At 36.1% G+C, this 19,579-nt stretch overlaps 1 protein-coding gene across 1 annotated transcript; it reads right to left on the reverse strand.

The window, feature by feature from the left end:
- Nucleotides 1–1,642: 1,642 nt before the first annotated feature.
- On the reverse strand, nt 1,643–15,719 carry LOC122081797 (zinc finger protein BRUTUS-like). The gene is made up of 14 exons (XM_042649086.1): nt 15,210–15,719; nt 11,884–12,093; nt 10,492–10,686; nt 10,000–10,367; nt 7,646–7,871; nt 7,166–7,334; nt 5,844–7,070; nt 5,537–5,708; nt 5,245–5,466; nt 5,023–5,160; nt 3,189–3,423; nt 2,924–2,983; nt 2,152–2,223; nt 1,643–2,063 (listed from the first exon to the last, which is right to left on the reverse strand). The coding sequence occupies exons 1-14, from the start codon at nt 15,504–15,506 to the stop codon at nt 1,923–1,925; spliced, it is 3,732 nt and encodes a 1,243-aa protein (XP_042505020.1). The 5' UTR covers nt 15,507–15,719; the 3' UTR covers nt 1,643–1,922.
- Between the last annotated feature and the right edge of the window lie 3,860 nt (nt 15,720–19,579).

Raw genomic sequence — 19,579 nt, forward strand, 5'->3', positions numbered from 1 at the left:
ACAAGATAAGTGTAAATAAATATATCTTCATCTAAACATTCTGTACAAGATAAGTGTAAGTATATATGCAAAACTAGTACATATACTATTAAATTTTAATATGCAAATACCATAATATGAAAATACAATGCAATCTAATTAGGCTCCGGAAAAAATCAATTTTATTATATACGTATTTGAGAGGGATTGTTTTGAAATCCCATTTTGATAGACTACAAATTAAAGAAAATTATTGAAGGAAAAGTAGCTCAGAATGTTGGCATGCCAGAGAACAAAAGGAACTGTTGATAGAGAATAAATCAAAATTGTAGCTAGAGAGGAAGAATGTTGAAAAGGGGGAAGAGTATCCGTGGAGAAGTTGCTCTTCTTCTTTTCTTGACTAACCCTAAGTGAATGGGTGGCAAAGAAGAAATCAAACTTTAGCCAAAAATAAAAATCGTTGACAAAGAGAGAGATTGTTGTTAAAGTGGAAGAATATTGCCGGAGAAATTCTTTTTGTTCTCTCAAGTAACCCAAGGTATTGGTATGTTGCAATGGTGGATCTATCTTACATTAAATCTCTCTCTCTCTCTCTCCCTCCTGTGATGGAAATTACATCGCAAGCTTGATCTACAAATTCGTAAGTTGAACATTTTTTTGTGTGAGGAATACATTCCAGACCACGAAAATAAAACTAAACATTTAAGTTTGTTAGTTAAACTATGATAGAAACTGTTTGCAAATCTTTCTTCCATGTGGGCTCAAGTTTTGAGGGCTAAGTATTTTAGGGATAGTGATCTTTTTAACTCTTGCGGTTCGGAATAGTATTGCTAATATTTTACCTTTGTTAAAAAAAGTGGTGTAGCATTTGGGAAATGATTGTTTATCAGATTTTAGTAAGCGAGGGTTCATAATAATAGATTCCATTTCCATCAAATCACGAACACAATGGAAGCAAGCAGAAATTTTTCCTTTCTTGTAACATCTATAAAGAACTTGGTTCCTCGCACAAGCAGGATTTACTCCATTGGTTCCTTGTATTTGACAAGATTTGGGATCATTTTCTGTAATCTTTGGGCTTAGAATTTGCCTCACTCATGTTATTCTGGGGAAAGATCATCTGGGTTATTTGCTAGAAGGGGAAGAAGAATGCACAGTTTAGATCACTGCAACACAAATCGTACCATACATGCCAGTGCGTGCCTTTCGGGTTTCAGTTGCTAGCAAGCTGTGACACTAGTTGGGCTGAGAGCTGCCTAACAGTCTGATACAGCCACAGGAGCAAGCCTTAAGAATCACAGAACTAGGGGCTTAGTTTATCACCTCTTCCAACTCCAAATATGTTCAAGCTGAACAAAGCCTAGCCAAATTCTTTTCAGGTTGTTTATAGTAGTATGATTATTTGGTCTGAGTTTGGTTGCCCAAAATATCCTCGAACCTCAACCCAAATGGCCAAATGGCTGAACGCCACCCAGTAAGGAAAAAGATCCTCTCAAGTGCGCCAATCCCTCCAGCACACATCAGACAGCTGGAAGGAACAATGAAAAGAGAAAGAGAGCTAAGTACATGATGCCATATGAATCGATGCATGGTATAGATGCCGAACAAGTAATCCCCTTGTGGTTAATGATCACAAACCAATTTGAAAAGCACAGAAGCTATATGAACCAAATGCATGGCTTCTTAGCCTTTGTTTCTTGGATCGTTCAATTCCTACCAGCTTCATTTTCCCATGAAATCTTAAATGGAAATACAACTACCTCACAGGTGATAAGGCTACTGGTGGCTTTACTAAACATAGAAAATATTTATTTGACTATGTTAGTACAACGAACCTTACAAAAACTCAGCCTGTGTTGCTGTTGTTGGGAAGAATATTTACACACCTCGAACAACCTAAGAGAACCAGATTAACCTCTTCAGCCCAGAACCACACAGACACCCTAGTTTGATGTTGAGCAGTTGGAATTTGCTGAATCAGTTTTGATTACCCGGGTGTTGTATGATCCACAAAATCCACATTTATGATACAACCAGTGAAAGCGTGACATACCCTTTTTACCACAGTCATTGCAGAGAACATCCTGGATGATTACCAAACATCACTTATTAACATTCTCCTTGATAAAGATATGAAAGGCTTAAAGAAGCTAGAGACAATAGAAGAGGTACCTGACAGCGATCCTTGTATTCTTCTGGAAGCTCCTCAGCAGCTAACAAAGCATCAAGCATGCCAAAATAAACCTGTATGGGTTTATAATCTTTTAGGTATCTGCTACCTAAAAGGATGAATAGAATATATCCCCATATATCTTTTTCCCCAACACATTTTCTTTTCCCACACATAGGAGACCATACTACCACCTACGTAACTTCAATTTATTGGGCAACCAGTGTCAAAAACAAATTGGACAAATAATCTTTCATATTATGATTGGCAATGAATGCAAAGTATTCTGGGAAAAAGATCCTTTTCTTTACAGTTCTATTCTTTTGGTGCTCTACCCACTCTAGCAAGAAACCCAAAAACAGAATAAGAAAAATATCTGCATGTGATATTCAAATAAAGTGATGCAAATAACTCAACTCAACTGAACTCGGCCTTATCCCAGCTAAATAGGGTCAGCCACATGGATCCTATTTTTCCAATCAGATGTTGCAAATAAATAAAAGGGTGTACCCAGTGCATAAGGCTCCCGCCACTAAGGGGTCTTGGGAGGTCACATAACTAATAGGGTGAATAATAAAATATCGAATAACACCCATTAAGGCAAAAGAGGAGAAAAAGGAAGTCATACGGTGAATCTGTACTAATTATTATTTTGTGGATGAAAGAAAAAGGCAAAAGGGAGCCAAATAACATTCAAAGTCAACATAATTTTTTTTTTTTTTTTTTTGGGTGGAGGGGCGGGGGGTTGAAAAATGATATGAAGAAATCTCTTACCGCCATATCCCCCAAAGATTTGCTACATATTGGACAAGTGTAGTGACTGCAAGTATACACCTATTCACGATAGAAGGAGAAAATATAAGTACAAGCTACTCGTGTAGTGTTCTTGCATAGTCGAAAGATATTTAAGAGGGATAAAGCCAGTTGGAAATTTTTTTTGTTTTTTTGGGTGGGGTGTGGTTTTTTTTTTTTTTTTTTTTTTTTTTTTTTTTTTTTTTTTGGGGGGGGCGGGGGGTGGGAGGGAAGAAGAACGGCAGACCTTGAAGCAAGCTGAATGCATGAAGTGGCCACATGGAAGAGCTCTGACTGTAGCACTTGAAGTGAATAAAAAATCACAGCAGATAGGGCAGTTTGTTTCCAGACCTTTCTCCCAACACTTATGGTCCACTAAAGACATCCCCAAGCAACAATTGCATGTCATGCAATGGAAAAAATCGATGCCAAGTCCCTTCCCTACGCGGCATAAATTGCAAAAGGGGCAATGGTATACTGTCCTGAAGGAGTCAAACAGAAAAATCAAATAAATAAAAAGATGCCAAAAAATCTACTTCAACACTCATCCACACTGTTCCAACCAAGCAGGAAAAATTAAATGAACATTTGACAAGGGAACTCCTTCAACAGTCATCCAAGAAAGCAATATATCCTGAAGCATTCAAGTTTTCTCAAGTTTAGAGAGATTAAGCGACAGAATGAAAAATACGCATTCTTTTGACTTCAGTATTAACTAAACAACAGGAAGGTCTTCTATATTTTTTCATGCCATGAGCAACTCCTGGGAAAAGCATTTTCTAATTGCTACTGCAGTGGTCAGATGTCACACCAGGACGGTAGAAAAAAGTATTTCTATTCTCTTAGGTCTTACTTCAAGATAAATACACCATGTAGTCTCTGAATGAAAACCAAGTCTTGATGACCACAGAACAGAAAAATGATTGAAAACAAATGGGAAAAATGTCATCACAAGTGCAGGACTAACCCAAGGCAACTAATTATTTTATTTGATTGCATTATTGTTTTGATGTTGGATTTCGATCTGCTAACTAAGTAGCTGATGAACTGGTTAGAGGGGGACCACTGGATAGGATTTGTATTTGTACCCCTATCGTTAAGTCTAGTCTCTTAGAAAGTCTCCTTTCATTGTATTCTTGTTGCTGATCTTTTGAACAATAGGCAGTGATGTTGTATCTGTATCAGCCATGTTCTTCTCTTCTCTCTTAAGAAAATAATATCAAAAAACAAAAAATATGTGGGGTTTCTTTTTATTACTTACTATTCAAAGTGTGCAAGCAGTGACCAATTTATTTATATATTCTGCTATGAGCAACCAATTTATCCTTGCCACAATCAGATATACAAAATGATACACAGAAATCTGACCACAAAAAATTCCTAGATGAGATACCAAAGGAACTTTCAAGGGTTCCCCTTTTTCTTTTTCTCTTTTTTTTTCACTATTCAATATAAAATGGGCTACAAGAACCCTCCAGAAGTTTTGAAATCCCGTGACAAAAAGTTACATAAACAAGTAATATCTTTTACCAAAATTAGGCATTTCCAGTTGTACAAATATAAAAATATAGAGATATTTAGGGAACATTCAAGGATTTTTTTTATTTTTTTTATTTTTTTATTTTTAGAATCAATATTAAAATGAGCTACAAGAACCCTCCAGAAGCTTTTAAATCCTGTGACAAAGTTACGTTACCAGTTATACAAATATAAAAGTCATAGAGATATTTATTTATTTTTATATAATATTTTATCCACCAAAAGACATGTCTAAGTATAGTGCAGATGGAAATTTATGAGAAGAAATCATCCTTACAAGAGATTCTTTTGGATCCAATTACTACCAAGGAAGATTAGCATGAAAAATAAGCTCTGTGCCTTTGAGTAAATTCATATAAAAAAAAAATCTTCTTAAAAATAAGTGCATCTGTTATCCTTTCACATACATAACCAAAGCTATAATTGAATTGAAAGGGGGGGGGGGGGGGTTTGGAGAATGGTGGTTGTGCACAACTCTCTATCCAGAATGTACATCCATTTGCATGGCCAAATGAGATATGAGAGTTTGACAAGCCCCTTACCTTTCATCGTCAAAAAATTTGCAAATATTGCAATAGTACTTTGCCATTGAAAGCCCATTGCAAGATGGTGTTGTGCAAATTGGTCCAACTGCCTGAATCTTCAGGCAGCGCATACACATCATTTCTGATGTTAATTTCCTGCAAATAATGCACAGATTATAAACTATTAAAGAGAAAAAAAAAATTCCACATGAATTTTCCATATGGAATACCAGAAATTACCTATCCATTGAGTGATCACTGACTTTATCATGGCAGAACCTGCATGCAAACAACTTTCCACAGCAAGCAGCCAGGAGTTTGCAGTTTCTTTTGTAATGCTCACACCCAAACACCTGTTTCTCTGGATCCCGAAAAGATGGCGAGCATCCAGGCACATCTTCACCATTCAAACCTTCCCCTGTTCTTGTTTGAGGTAACTTCTGCTGAGCTGCTATCCATCGACTAACATAACCAATAGACTGATCAGAGTTTGCAGGATACATGATCCAGATATAATAAGTAAGGAACATACCTCGTCATAAGATTCTGAATAAGATACGCTTTCCTCCTTGGATCAAGCGTCGAGTCTCGAGAGACCTTTCTTATCTCTGCCTCAAGCTCACTTTGATTCATCCGAAAAATATCACCCCATCCAGGCCTGAACATCTGATCACTCTGGTCCAAGCTTTCTTGCATATCAGTGCCTACAATCGCATATGAATATAAATGCAAAGACCAACACAAAATCAGCATGAAATAATCATATATCATTAACCTTATCCCAACCTGTATTCCATATAAGAGCTAACAGAACCAACAGAAGAAGTCACTGCACAAACCTTCTTGAGAAATGCTACTCTCTGATTTTACTTTCTGCTGAGATGCCACAGAAGCTCCTTCCCACCATTCATCAAGCCACTCACTGAACATTGTGTTTTTTGCAGCCTGCTTCCATGTGTCCATCATTTTATTCTGCTCTTCCTGACTAAGTGCTGAAGTTACCCATGGTAACATTGACTGGAGCACTTCTGCACCTGTAGTTCCAATAATCCGGCCAACAATTTTTTCCTGCTCCTCCACAGAAAAATGTCTGTCAAACAATGGCCATAGCTCAAGTTCTTCCCTAAAAACATGTTGGTCCAGTGAAACTCTTATGGATTTGCACATGCCTTGAAGCTTTGTTGCAAGTTCATTGTGTTTTATCATAAACTCAGAACCAGGATCAGCAGAAGAATCAGAGTTTCTTTTAGTTGAATCCTTGGATATATTGGAACTGTTCAAGGACTCATGGAGCTGTGAAAGCTCAGAAAGAACTGATGATATATCCGCAAACAGTTTTTCTTCCTGCTTGTGGTCCAGAGTATACGAGTGGCTCACGTTATGCAGATTCTCCTTGGATTCCAGTGCTGGGAAGACTATCTCATCCTCAGCATTGCTATGGGCCCTGTAAAGACCCCATAATAGACGAAATCTTCCACTAAATTGCCGAAGAAATGCTTCATCACAACCATTAAGCTTACCAGATTCAGCATCTAAATATTCCAAATCCTTGCGAATAGCTTTATGAAATTTGAAAATATTATCAATTGGTCGTGAGGTGTAAGCAATATCAGAAGAGCTATTATCTGTTTCCCAAATAAAAAGACTGGATTCAAGAGATGGAGCAGAAAGATTTCCAGACAAGGTTCGCATAGAGTTCGTGGCAGCAAGCGAACTAATTCCTCGATTGCCATTCGTAACTCCCAAACCAGGGACACAACAAGCCTGATTATTACCAGATGGCTTACGGGTATTTACAGTTTCAATATTATCTCCGCATGATCCTGATATATTTCCACGTTTAACAGGTCTCTGGCCATCATTTGAGGAATTCAATGCCGAGATCCCCATGGCAGAAAATGCTGAGGCACATGCACAGGACTGCTGACTGAGGTCATCTTCGATTTCAATAAACTTTTTTACAGGACAGCAACCAATTGCACTTGAAGACAGACACGCACCCTCCGGACGACCCTTGCATGCCCAACCAGAGAAAAGTATTACCAATGCCATCTCAGATGCCGGTGCTGTATCATATCAGTACACAAGTCAGAAATGTACCAAAAGCATTGCATATGTGGTGCATAACTCTTTTTTTAAGTAACATAGACAATTAACACACCTGCCAAATACATATTTCGAAGAAAAGATCTTGCTTCAACTTCGCTTAGTGATCCTACGAGCCATGGTAAGACACTCTCCAACAATTTCAAGGGCATCACACATAGGCTCTGGTACATAAGTTCTCTCTGCTTTTGGGGGATAAAATGCTTTCGTGCAAGTGGAATGACCTATTGATGCAGAAAGAATTAATAGATGCCTTCAAGAAAAAACAGAAAGCTTGATTGGAAGGTTAAAGCTAGATTGCATTTAAAAAAAATATGTACTTTAAGGCTGTTCTCTGCAATGGCTTGATTTTAGGGAGTCCAAAATCTGATAGTGTTTGACTAAGCATCTACTTCTTCAAAACTTATCTAGCAATAGTTAATATGCAGTTGGTTCTCTCAACCACTCTATTCAGGAATATCTTTGCCCATAACTTGAAAATTGTTTCAAATCACGCTAGAAGGATTAACTATTGTACCAAAAAACTAAGGCTCACCTGCACTTCTTCATTGTGGAAGTGCTTCTGTATGGTGTCCATTATTTGATCAGCATGTGCACACAGCTTAGTGTAGAACTCAGCCAAAGTTGAGGTAGCACCAGCACTTTGCATGCTTTCTATCAAGCACCTAAACTTATTAAACTGAATTGCTTCTTCAGCATGCTCCTGAGCAAAAGAGAGTTCCTCATCCACCGCAGGGAATATAATCTTATCCTCAGCAATACTGCAGCCAGAGTAGCAGGAAATTCTCATTTAAGAAGATGAAAATAAATATATAAAGTCCAAGAGAAACAACAGAATGGTCTCTAAGATTTATTTACCCTTTTTGTGCAATAAGCAAAAGAAATCTATAAGAACAACTGGGTTAACAACATGACATCTTGAAGGTGCCCATCCAGTGCTAGGATATTCAAACTATAGCAACAGGTTGACACAGTTAAATCACCTAAATGGGCTTATTTTATTAGAAATAAGCTTTGGGATGAGTTATATATGTGTTGGACCTATAGTTCCATGGGTTTTCTTTGTAATTAGTCACTTTAATGGGCCTCTAATATGGGTATAGGCTAGACATACGGAATTAGTTAAGTTAATGTTTTTATTTGTTTATTTTAATTGTTATTAAGTGTTTTAGTTAGGCTGGATTATGAATCTCTAAGTTCAGTCCTGTTTTGAGTCTACTGTCTTTGTTATTTCAGTTTTCTAGTCAATATAGGTTTCCCAATTAGTTAAGGATTGAGTTAGGCCTTTCTTTTTTAGTGTCCAAGTCTATTTTTCAGTTTTCGACATAAGTTTGTAAGGGAAGCCAGCATTATACACAAATTTTGATGAATAAAAAGGCTATTGCTGCTCTCCTTCTTCGTTAGTGAAGAATCTCTAGTGTTTGATCAAGAAATCCCTTGTGTGATCAAGGCCCCATATGATGATTGGTTTAGGAAGGGTGGTCGGCCTACTACGGGCACCTGTAGGATTAGCGTGTGAGACCACAAGAGCATAGAACTCACCCTTGACTTGGGAACGCAAAGGGGTCTAGGTTGGTGTTCGATCCAATCAAACCACCTTGCGGTGTGAAGCCCAGGTATTTATTTCTGTTGTTCTTATTATTCCGTCATCTTCTTCATCCATTAACAAGCAAGTTCAGACCCAATTTACATGTTACATGTTTTTTTGAGATTAAGCAATCTGACCATTAGAATCCTCCCTGTTGATAGCAAAATTGGGGAGAATGCATAAGTGATCTAATTGATCACCCAAGCCCTTTATTTATAATAAGCAGAGTCATAACAGGAGTACAAGTCCTAACCAAACCAGGAGTACAAGTCCTAACCCAAACAGGAATACAGTTCATAACTCAATTACAAATATATCCTCCCCCATCCAGCCTCCCCACTCTAAATAGGATCTGTGGAGGGGGGAAATCTCCATTGTGCCCCCTTGCGGCACACTTATTCTAACATTGCGAAATTTTTATTGAATGTTCTATCCATCTAAAATAGAACTCCGTTTCAATTTGGGCAGATTCTAACCTGTCAATCTGGAATTATTCCTTTTTTTCAATTCTGCTCCTGTTTCTTCTTAAGCTACCGTTTATACCCTGATATACTGATTTTGGTTCTAATTTGTTGATCTAATTTAACTACTGCTACCTGATTCATATGTAGAATCGATTGGTAGTTCAAGACCTAATTTTGATCACAACTTTAGTCACTGAAATTATTGTTCTGCCCTTCCCTATATCCGGTAGGATTTCTCTATATCTGCTGATCTGACCATTGAATTAATCTCAGATTTTCAGAAAGTGTGCTAACCCTCTATTACTTAACTCGATTTAAGTTTTAACCTATTTTAACCATCTGAGTTGCTTCTATTTCCCCAAATCTGGATTTTATTCTCTGTGAAAAGACCTTGCTTGGCTACTGTTTTGATCATTCAAATTCAGTACTACATTACAGGTGGTTCTTCAAACATTTAACCATGGGTTTCAAGGAGAATCCAAGCTCTTGTAAGTTGTAATATTGTGGTTGAGCACATCCACGACTTATGCTGAGATTAGACATATATACAGCAACCCAGTGCACGAGACCCTGCTACTAGGTATTCCTTATATTTTTGTTGGGATACCCACATGTAATGATCAATTTGTTATCAAAAGGAATTTCTTCACAAACATCATTCAGAGGGAAATACATTTCACTATTTTTCATATTCTTTATCAGATTCAACTACTTCAAAATAAAGCTAAAGCTCTGGAAGCAACACTACACATTATAAAGGCCCTCATACTTTGAGAGTGTAACAACTTGTCAACAGAAAAGGAACTGCAACAAAAGCAAGAATGATGAATAGGATACCTATGAAAGATGCAAACTTCAGCAATAAATTGTAGCCTCTCATTGAAAGCTGATAAATCAGAAAAATCTCCAGAAAGTTGTATCTTCCTAGCCTCCTCTGCTATATCATTCAACTCTCTTTTTATAGCATTATGCCAAAGCAATATTTCATTTATTGGATGTGTTTCAATAGAATCAGTAACGTCACTGTTTGAATCCAAATATTTTCTTTTCCCAATCTTTGAATATCCACATGCACAGGATCCTTGCTCAGTCTGAGCAACTGACATGCCCACCCCAGAATCTACAGAACACTGAAGCTGAGAATCATCTTCACAGGTTTTACGAATACCGGATAACTTTTTTCCTTCCATCCATGTGAATATAACCTTCATTTAACACACGTCGTAGTCAACCACAGTGTAAAATTAACAAAACACAGCCAAACAGGAAAAAAATATATATTTTCTTAAGATACAAAAGAAAGTTCCATGCCAAGATCAAACACTTTACTTGTTGAAGCAGCTTCTCTTCTGGGACTATCTTGCACAAGCAGTTCAGTAAATCTTGATGTTCATCAGATGAAATAGAGAATGGAAGCCAGGGAAGGAATTCTGCCATCATATTCACTGGAATGCTACACAAAAATTGCCAGACTATAGAAGCCTGCTCTTCAAATGAGAACTTCTCAATAAGCAATGGAAAGACCTGCCACAACCAAAGACAAAACGGATATTATTCAAGTTCATTTTTAACATGCACGCTCAAATATTATATATCTATATTTTCATGATTGTAGATGGATGGGTGTGCAGAAAAGAGAATATTGAAAGCGTATGTACACGTAGGCAATCTTCACCATCACATTTACTGTTTAATTTAGTCCTTCCCCACCCCCCACCCTTCTACTCAAATGCCAAAAAGGGAGACAACTCTTGAAATCTAGATGTACTTTACAGTGCAATAATATGCTTATTGTAGATATAGAAAAATTTAAGGACTTACAAATAAAGCATGATAGTGACAGTCTCAGAATTGCAAACCTTTTGCACACAAGCTAGGACATCACCCAGTCCGGCAAGTATATGCTTGGAATGGAATTTATAAGGATGTTGATTAAAGCATCTAAGTAACAGTCTCAGAACTAAGAAACTCAAACGTATGTTACTTGGGTACGGTGAGGATAATGACCATATGTCATTTTGCAGTTAATAATGAGGGTGCCAGATACTGATATAACTCATATTTTTAAAGTGTCAAGAATCAAGATAACTACACTACAGCATTGAAGTAAGATACTTCTTTTTTTAGAGGTGGGGGGAGGAAGGTTGTAGCATAAGTTAATGGAAGGATAGCAATGTCTTATCTGTTGAAAACATATCATATCGCGGTGGCATAGATCATGTCTGACCAAGCTTAATAATGCAAATAAGCTAAATCTTGAAGCAGAAAACCAATTGGAGGTGGTACACATGATATGATCTACAACCAAAGTAATTAGGAAAATGTCAAAATAGAGGAACTGATTAGATACCAATGTATATAATCAGCATGGTTAAAGAAAAGATGTGTTTAAGAAAACAAGTAACATTATTTATTTATTTGGGTGAGTACCAATTTTATTTGCTAGTAATGTTATTACTGAAGTAAAAAATAAATAAAAAATTATAGTCGTGTTGAGAAAATATGTGCACACCAATTCAGAAATTGATCCATTAGATTTTCTTATGTATGCACTTAAGTATTCAGATTGTATAGCTCCAATTCCATCACATACACAACTCAAAGAAAACCAAGCTCCCAATGGACATTCCCTATTTATAGTATAGAGTCCACCACAAAGATCATTAAAATACAATGAGAGAATTATGCACATTAGTGATTAAAGGGAAGAAAGATTAATACCTGCTCCTCTTCCTTGGACATGTGCTGATTAACAGATGTTTGAAGGGCTCCTGTGCAACAAGCCAACTCCCTCCGAAAGCTTTCATCATTTTTTGACTTTGAACTCAGCAGCTCAAACAAATGATCAAAAAGATCGCTTTCTCCCTTGTGCTCAAGGGAGTATGTCCGTGCTACGTTCTTCACGCGTATATCAAGAGCCGGAAAGATGACCTGAAGTTCCAAACATAACAAACCATTGCAGCATCTAGTTAATAACCAAAAAGAGAAAAAAATTCTCAACAGGTTCAGTTCAGGCAGGAGCCTTTAAAGATGGTAAATGTCGGATTTTATAAAAAATATTTTTACAAGTATGGGTTGTTGACAAACTAGAAAGAATCCAAAAAGGTTAAGCATGCTTTATTCCAGCCTTAGCCCTCTTCCTGAAAAAATACAATTGGTCGTAATCTCCTTTTAAAGAGCTTGAGGAAATAGGCCAGACTTTTAGTTTCATATCTCAAATTTTGCATATTATACAAATAGACCACATGAAATGTACAAGCTCGTCTTCATCAAAATTTTGGGGCTTTTAGCATTGCACTAACAGACATGATCAACGAAAGCTAACGATACTATCTTCTTATTTAGTGAAAGATAATATTAAAACACAAAACTTTAGCTTCAATAACAGGTTACCAAGTATTAGCATAACAGAAGCTTTATGCCTGTTTTCTAATTTCGATACACATATTTATGAAGGCAAATAGATTCTAATGGTTCGCCTTCTCAAGTGAGACAGAATATCTACATCTTTTCATTTGAGAAAATTAAGGTTATATGGGTCAAGTCAACCTGCTGTCTTCCAACTGAACTGATTCTAACCTGGTCTAACACATTTCAGTCCTGATACATGTCGCAGTTAATAACTTTCAAGAAACCTAGTTCATTAGGGTAAACTGCAATTGCCTTTGTCTTCTCACTTTTCTGGCTTGATATATGGTTTTGGCCCATTTGTTGGTTAATGTCCAGAACTCTACTAGGACGATTGAACTATGGTAACTCAATTCCACGATTCATAAATATTAGATATGCTGGTCAGTATAATTGGTAGAAAATATACTAATGTAGTAAATTTAGTTTTATAATAAGTTATTATAAATTTACGATGACTCTTTCTTATAAAGTAGTTCATATTCTACCAAGTATCCCGGGAGTTCAGAAAGAAGCCTAGTCATTTCATTCACTAACGTCACAGACTCATAAGAAACCTAGAGAAATAGGTTCACCACATTGTTAACACACTGAAAACAATTCAGATAACCACACATTGTCCACTTTAATCAATTATTATTAAATCTTACTAATCTCAAATCGATGAATCCAATCTCAACCTAAATAATTTGAATCCAAAGCAAGAACCCTATGACTTTTTGATCATTCTCATGATTCATGACTTGAACTTTTAGTCTTATCAGAACCTAGTATTCAAGTCTCTAATGCAGCAGAAACTCATCACTTTTCCAAACCTTTTGTGAGAGAAATATATTAATTTTTACAATGCAGCGCCTCACCAGTCTCCTCTCTTAGATTAGGATACTCAAAGATCAGTTTTAAATAAGGGGTTAAATTGTCAGAATTTATAGTCTTATCTAAAGAAACCAAGTTGAGCTAGATATCTGGTCATTTGAGTATTCAAAAATAAAGGCAAAGTAGTCTAATTTAAGTGAACTACTGGTCCACAAGTTTAGCATCTTTATTCCTTTATTTTTCTATTCATTTTAGTTCTTTTTATAGGTCTATAAATATAGGTCAGGGGTTATGATGTAATCAGTTATTAATTCGATATTTTGGATTCAGATTGGCAGTACTTTCTTGAAAGCCTCAGCAGTGCTTGCCCATACCTGTTATTTCTGCTGATCTACTGCTATTTGATTGCAGTCTCTGCTATTATTAATCTGATTGCAGATATTTAAATGAAGTTTTGGATTCAGATTGGGAGAGCCTTGTTGAAAGCCTCAGCGGTGCTTACCTGTACCTGTTATTGCTGCTGATTCACTGCTATTTGTTTGCAGTCTCTGCTATTACTAACTGATACTACTGTCATTCAAGTTCCATGTAAAAGCTTTCAATCCAAGATTCAATGACCTTCATGGTTACTTATGTTCTCAAATCTGTTTTGCATAATTTGCCTCAATTGGGTTACTTTATGTTCTCTCTCTCTCACTTTTGAATTAAAGAAATGGGGCTTGTGAGGTTTCAGTTGTCTTTTTATCCAATACCCTAGATTAAACAATCAATGACTGTGCAGCACAGAAAGGAAATGTCACACAAGTACCACGCCCAAATAAAGGAGATGTCTCACAAGTAACAGGCCCAAATACTAATTTCCATTTGTTTTCTAGAAATAAACTCAAAAGAGATTTCAGCACAAAAAATTGAAAATAAAAGAGAAAAAAAATGGGAATTAAAAAAAAAATATATATATATATATATATATATCAATAGATAACCTAACAGATATCTTGGGGAGCTTCACTGGATGTAAGGAATAATGATGGAAATAAATTGTATTGACGGTTGTAGAGTATGAACTTTCTGTCAGGCTCATGAAAAGCTATTGCTAGAATTGGAGAGTACTACAGTACAGGTAAACCAAATTAATTAAGAGAATCATATCCAAGTAGAATTCATCAGTTATTCCTAACCAATATACAACTTCTCATGTATCTCTAACAAAGGGGCTTGTATTATCATCTCATATGCATGTTTTATAATACATGAACCCATCAAATATCTATCCTGAACTATAAAACGATATTCCATAACACAGGAAAAGAGAATGAGTGTATCGTGCTCAAAAGCAACACGATTTTATAGCATAAGAGAAACTTCCAGATGAAATTTTTTGAAGCGTTTACAGTTGTATGGGACCGCTGCAACAGCAATAGGCAATATACATAGAAGATTAGAAGAGAAAAACATTGCAAAATCGATCTGACATGAATCAAGATTAATCAGAATTGAATAACCAATGGCTAATATACGTATTGTTTCCTGATGATAAGCCAAAAAGCAAATGATTAAAGACATGAGGAAAAAAAGGGAACGAAATTTATGAAAACAGAATTACCCTACATGTCCTAAATCAGATAAGGTATTAACACACGAGCTGAAACTCGCAATAGAGCGAATACAGTCAAATAAATCATTATCCAGTTAACGAAGAACCACTGAAACGCATTAAATTCAGGTGAAAACAGAAAAGAAAAAATAATTGAGCCCTAAGAATCTCAAATCTCATTCTCAATCATTTGGGAGGTGAGCAGAGTTACATAAACTAGCAAACGCACCTCATCTTCGGCATTGCAGTGATGTTTATAGATTGCGCGAAGAAAGTGATAACGCTCGAACAGTGGTCTGATGTCGCCGTCCTGGTCAGCTGCAAAAGCCATAGCAGCTCGGTGCAGCCCATCGAGCAAGGAACGGATGCCTTTATGGAAGAAGAGAAAGATAAGGATTGGAGATTTCTGACCAGAATTCTTCAAACAAGGTTTAGAAGAAGAAGGATCCACTGGATTTACAGGTCCGGTCATTAAAGCTAGACCTCCATCTCTATGTTGAAGACCAGTTGTTAAGGGAGTCGCCATTAATGAAAACAAAGATCAACCAATCAAACCATCCACAAATAGATAACCTTGCAGAAGAAGACTTTCAAAACCCTAGATATTCCAGAATCATTAATCTTCTTCTCTCTTTCTATCTCTCTCCATCTCTTTGCGTCGTCTTGCTATTCTACGTTCTTCCGTTTTCTCGTTGAGGGAAACAAACGACAGGAGAGAAATTTACTGCGGTTGATAAGGGGGGAACCCTGGAACATCCTTTTTATAGTCTATGCCACGTGGAGGTGTTTGCCACGTTGTATTTATGTTACACGTCAGCCAGAGAGATTTCGAGAAGGGTCAAGGATCACGTGACTGACATGGGAGATGAATGACACGTCAGCACTCCCTCCCTTCAACTATCAAGAGAGGGAGTATAGTCTTTATCATGGGTGGCTGGTTAGGAATAGGAATGTCCTCGTAAGCTTCCACTGTCCCTCGCAAGAGCCTTTTTGTATAAATGAGGTGGATATGGTACGGATAAAGTAATGTTTGTCTCCAAAACAGTGTGGGGTGGGTAGGAGAGGGGAAAAGGATATAAGGGTGAGGTGGTCATATCAAAGTGTTTTCTCCTAGACTTTAGGAGCATCAATTATATTAGTTTGTATTCCTTCTTGATACATGAAAGTATGATTTAGATTCTACCTGAAAAAAAATATATATATATGATTTGGGAAAAGTATTCCATGCAGGCGGTGTGGGGATGCTTTGATCATGTGGATTTTCTATTGACGAATGATTTTTTATATTATAATGAGTGTGACATGGGAGATTCTTTTTACATGAGCTATCTAAGAAATCCTTACTCATGAAATTTTTATCTACCTTTTGAATAGGTAAATTACAAATATATGTATTTTATAATTTTTTTTTTAATTAAGACAAAAAACTTCCCACATTGCCAGTGTACCGTCGTCTTCTGATATGATTTCATTTTTACTTTTGACCATATGGATGAATTTTTTATTTTTTTTCTTGTATCATTATTGGCATGGCATGGGAGATTACTCTCACAATGGCAGTATGGGAATCTCCTTCTCTTTTTTAAAATAGTAAATATATACTAAGGGAAGCTGTCTATGTTTGAGAGGTGGGGCGCCTACTGATGGGATGGTAGGAGAATTCATCAAAAAGTGATGGAAATCAAAGATAGTATAAAGAAGAGAGAGTTTATGTAACCTACAGTACCAATGGTTGAAATATCTTTTTCCATTATACTAATTATCCCTAACTCCCCTTCCTGTTAAGGTGAAATTTGATCCCAAAACCTCGCCACAATCAATTTAGGCCCCTTACTTCATAGTTATTTGAATAGATTGATGAAATGAGATTTTAGGTTAGAAATTAGATGCAACTGAATAAAAGAGACAGACTGCAAAGAAGTGATCAATTTCATCAAGAATCCTCAACGATGCTCATCTACTGAGGTCGGACCCATCGTCAATGATATCACCCAGTTAACTTCTTATTTTCATCAATGTTCTTTTACTTACATTCCTAGAGATTGTAATGCTTTAGCGGACTCTCTAGCCTGTAAAGCCCTATCCTCTCCATGTAAGATAGTTTGGCCTATCTCTACTTCGTAGATTCAGTCTTCTTGTAATTCTGATTTCATGTGCTTGACACATGTTAATGAATAGTTCTCCTTCAACCAAAAATAAATAAATAAATAAAAGAGACAAAAATGAATGATTTTATGTAAGGCTTCAATATTTGCCACATGATACACTAAGATAAAATTTTGAACTGATGAATATAAAGAGGACTCCATGTATTGGTTACAAGTTCAATTTGGTGATCTAATATAATTATATGGTTCATCTTGTATGGCAAAAGTTGCATAAATTGGTAAAATTGGAGTTTACTTAACATGCCACGTGGTAAATAAATTCTCCTATGAAAAATGGTGTATAGTCACAATAAACCTGCACTGCTTAAAGGAAAATTTGTCTTGTTCATCATTTTAGTCCACCATTTGTTGCTTTTAGCTGAGAATTTCATCCTTCCATGGGTCATGCATTTATATATTCTAACTAGTTAAATGGATCATGACTTAAAATGGTTTTGCCATGGAAAACCATGGTCAACATAAAAGATTTTCCACCCACCGCTTAAGGACTATCCACTTATTCTCCTTTGATCACCTGCTTACCTAATTAGTAACCTACCAAAATGCTTCCCAATTGAATACTCCAAGATCAATTTGTGTTATAGTGGTATTTGGATTAAGTTGAAATGTTTTCTATCCAGGAGTGTGACCCTTGTATTAGGGTTTTGATTAATGAAATCGTATGTTTGGACATTGATTAGGAGAGGTACGGTGATCATTTTGCATTTCTTATGTCTGGACATAAAGATGCGTTTCTAGATAGGAAATACATCTCCTTAAACTAAATAAACAAAAATAAAAAGAAGCCTAAAAGACAGTGTGGTCGCTATGTCCAGACAGAAAATGGGGCAAAGTTATCACTCCACCCATTATGAAGGATAGAAATTTCATCATTATTGATGCTTCCAATTGCAGTTCCATGGCCCTCGTGTTGGTGTAGGAGCCATATTGCCTTTTAGGGAATCCTCTCCCTGAACAAAAAGTTAAGTTAAATAAATTGATGGTGAATTAATGATCAAAGATTCAATTAAATGAAAATCTTATCATTTCATATAAATATTATATTAAATAAATTTTAATTTTTGAAAGTTTTTTAATCTTTATATTAAATAATATATAAATTAATTTTAAGAATAAAACAAGGGTCAATTAACAGAAGATTACAACTTATAGTTTACAATGACAACTAGTTGCACTAAATATACTCAGTGGGGGATTCTTTTATGTCAATAGCTGATGTGTTTGATATTGACTAAGATAGCATGCAACAATCATGTTCTGCTATAAATGTTTAATACTTGATAGGTGAAATAATGACTCTCGTTAACTGCATGATCCACTTGGGAAAGGGCTTTCACATGGCTCCCTATTTGGAGAGCTGATCAGGTTCATGTACGAGAATGTCTTTAGTCCGTGGATTTATAATCAATTTTCTCTCTCTTCATTTAATAGATTCTAAATCCACAAACTAGGGATGTACAAGAACATTCTCATACGTGAACCTGATCCGCTCACCCCTATTTGTATGTCAAGTTAGAAGCTAAAACATAATTTGAAAGCCTTTTGAAAATGATTGAAAACAAATGGCCAATTGAAAAAAAAGAAAGAATTAAATGGGGATATATGACTAAAGGGAGGTGGTTCCCAATGATGCCAATGAGGGATATATGGGGAGGAATATGAAAGTATCATTTTCATGGCGCACGCATGGTCAGAGCATAAGAGAGAAAATAATAGAGAAGCCCATGTGAGATAGAAATAATACTCCAAAGTCATGGTGGTTCTTTTCAATTAGCTGACTTTAGCTTTGAAATTTGACAAGAAGTAAATCATTAGCGTATCCTTTCTTTAGAACTGTTACCTCACATTGCCATAAGGGAAAAGTAGAAAGATTAATTTTCTGGACTTGGATCCTCTGTGGCGCATCAAAGCGTCTGGTGTCGATCCAACACCTAGAAATGCCTTGGACTACGTGTGATCGCCTTTGACTCCATGCCTGAGCGTTCCTGACCATTGGATGTGCATCAGATACCCTGTTAAGCTAGAGGAATTCAATCCCATTTTCTCTTGAAATAAAATGATACATGTATTAAAAAGTGAGTCATGCATTAATTAAGGTTAATTAAATGCTTCCATGAAAATGGATTATTTAGGTAATACTGTATCTTGTTGTAATTAAAATTATATACTACTAAATTGTAATCTCTTTCGATTGTTTCTCAGCTTCTTCCAAAAACATTTTAAGTCAGCAATTAATTAAAAAAAATTAAGTAATTTAAAAACGATTTATCATTATATCATTCTCAAGAATTATCATTGTTTGTATGTTTTTGAGAAAAAACCCAAAGGGGTAGTGCAGTTGGTGAGCAACAAATTTGGTACAAATTATAAACTTCGGGGGTGTTTAGTGCTCTTCACTGTTTACTACCCGTCGTTAGCACAAAAAAAAAAA

The sequence above is a fragment of the Macadamia integrifolia genome, chromosome 6 (assembly GCF_013358625.1).
Source record: "Macadamia integrifolia cultivar HAES 741 chromosome 6, SCU_Mint_v3, whole genome shotgun sequence".
Classification (NCBI taxonomy): Eukaryota; Viridiplantae; Streptophyta; class Magnoliopsida; order Proteales; family Proteaceae; genus Macadamia; species Macadamia integrifolia.

What these genes read in the sequence shown, in the direction of transcription:
- LOC122081797 (XM_042649086.1), bottom strand. Translation starts at nt 15,506, where the DNA reads ATGGCGACTCCCTTAACAACTGGTCTTCAACATAGAGATGGAGGTCTA. An exon ending in GAGTAGCATTTCTCAAGAAG is followed by an intron (nt 5,709 to 5,843) that starts GTTTGTGCAGTG and finishes ATGCGATTGTAG; the next exon opens with GCACTGATATGCAAGAAAGC. An exon ending in AAATTTTTTGACGATGAAAG is followed by an intron (nt 3,424 to 5,022) that starts GTAAGGGGCTTG and finishes TGACTCCTTCAG; the next exon opens with GACAGTATACCATTGCCCCT.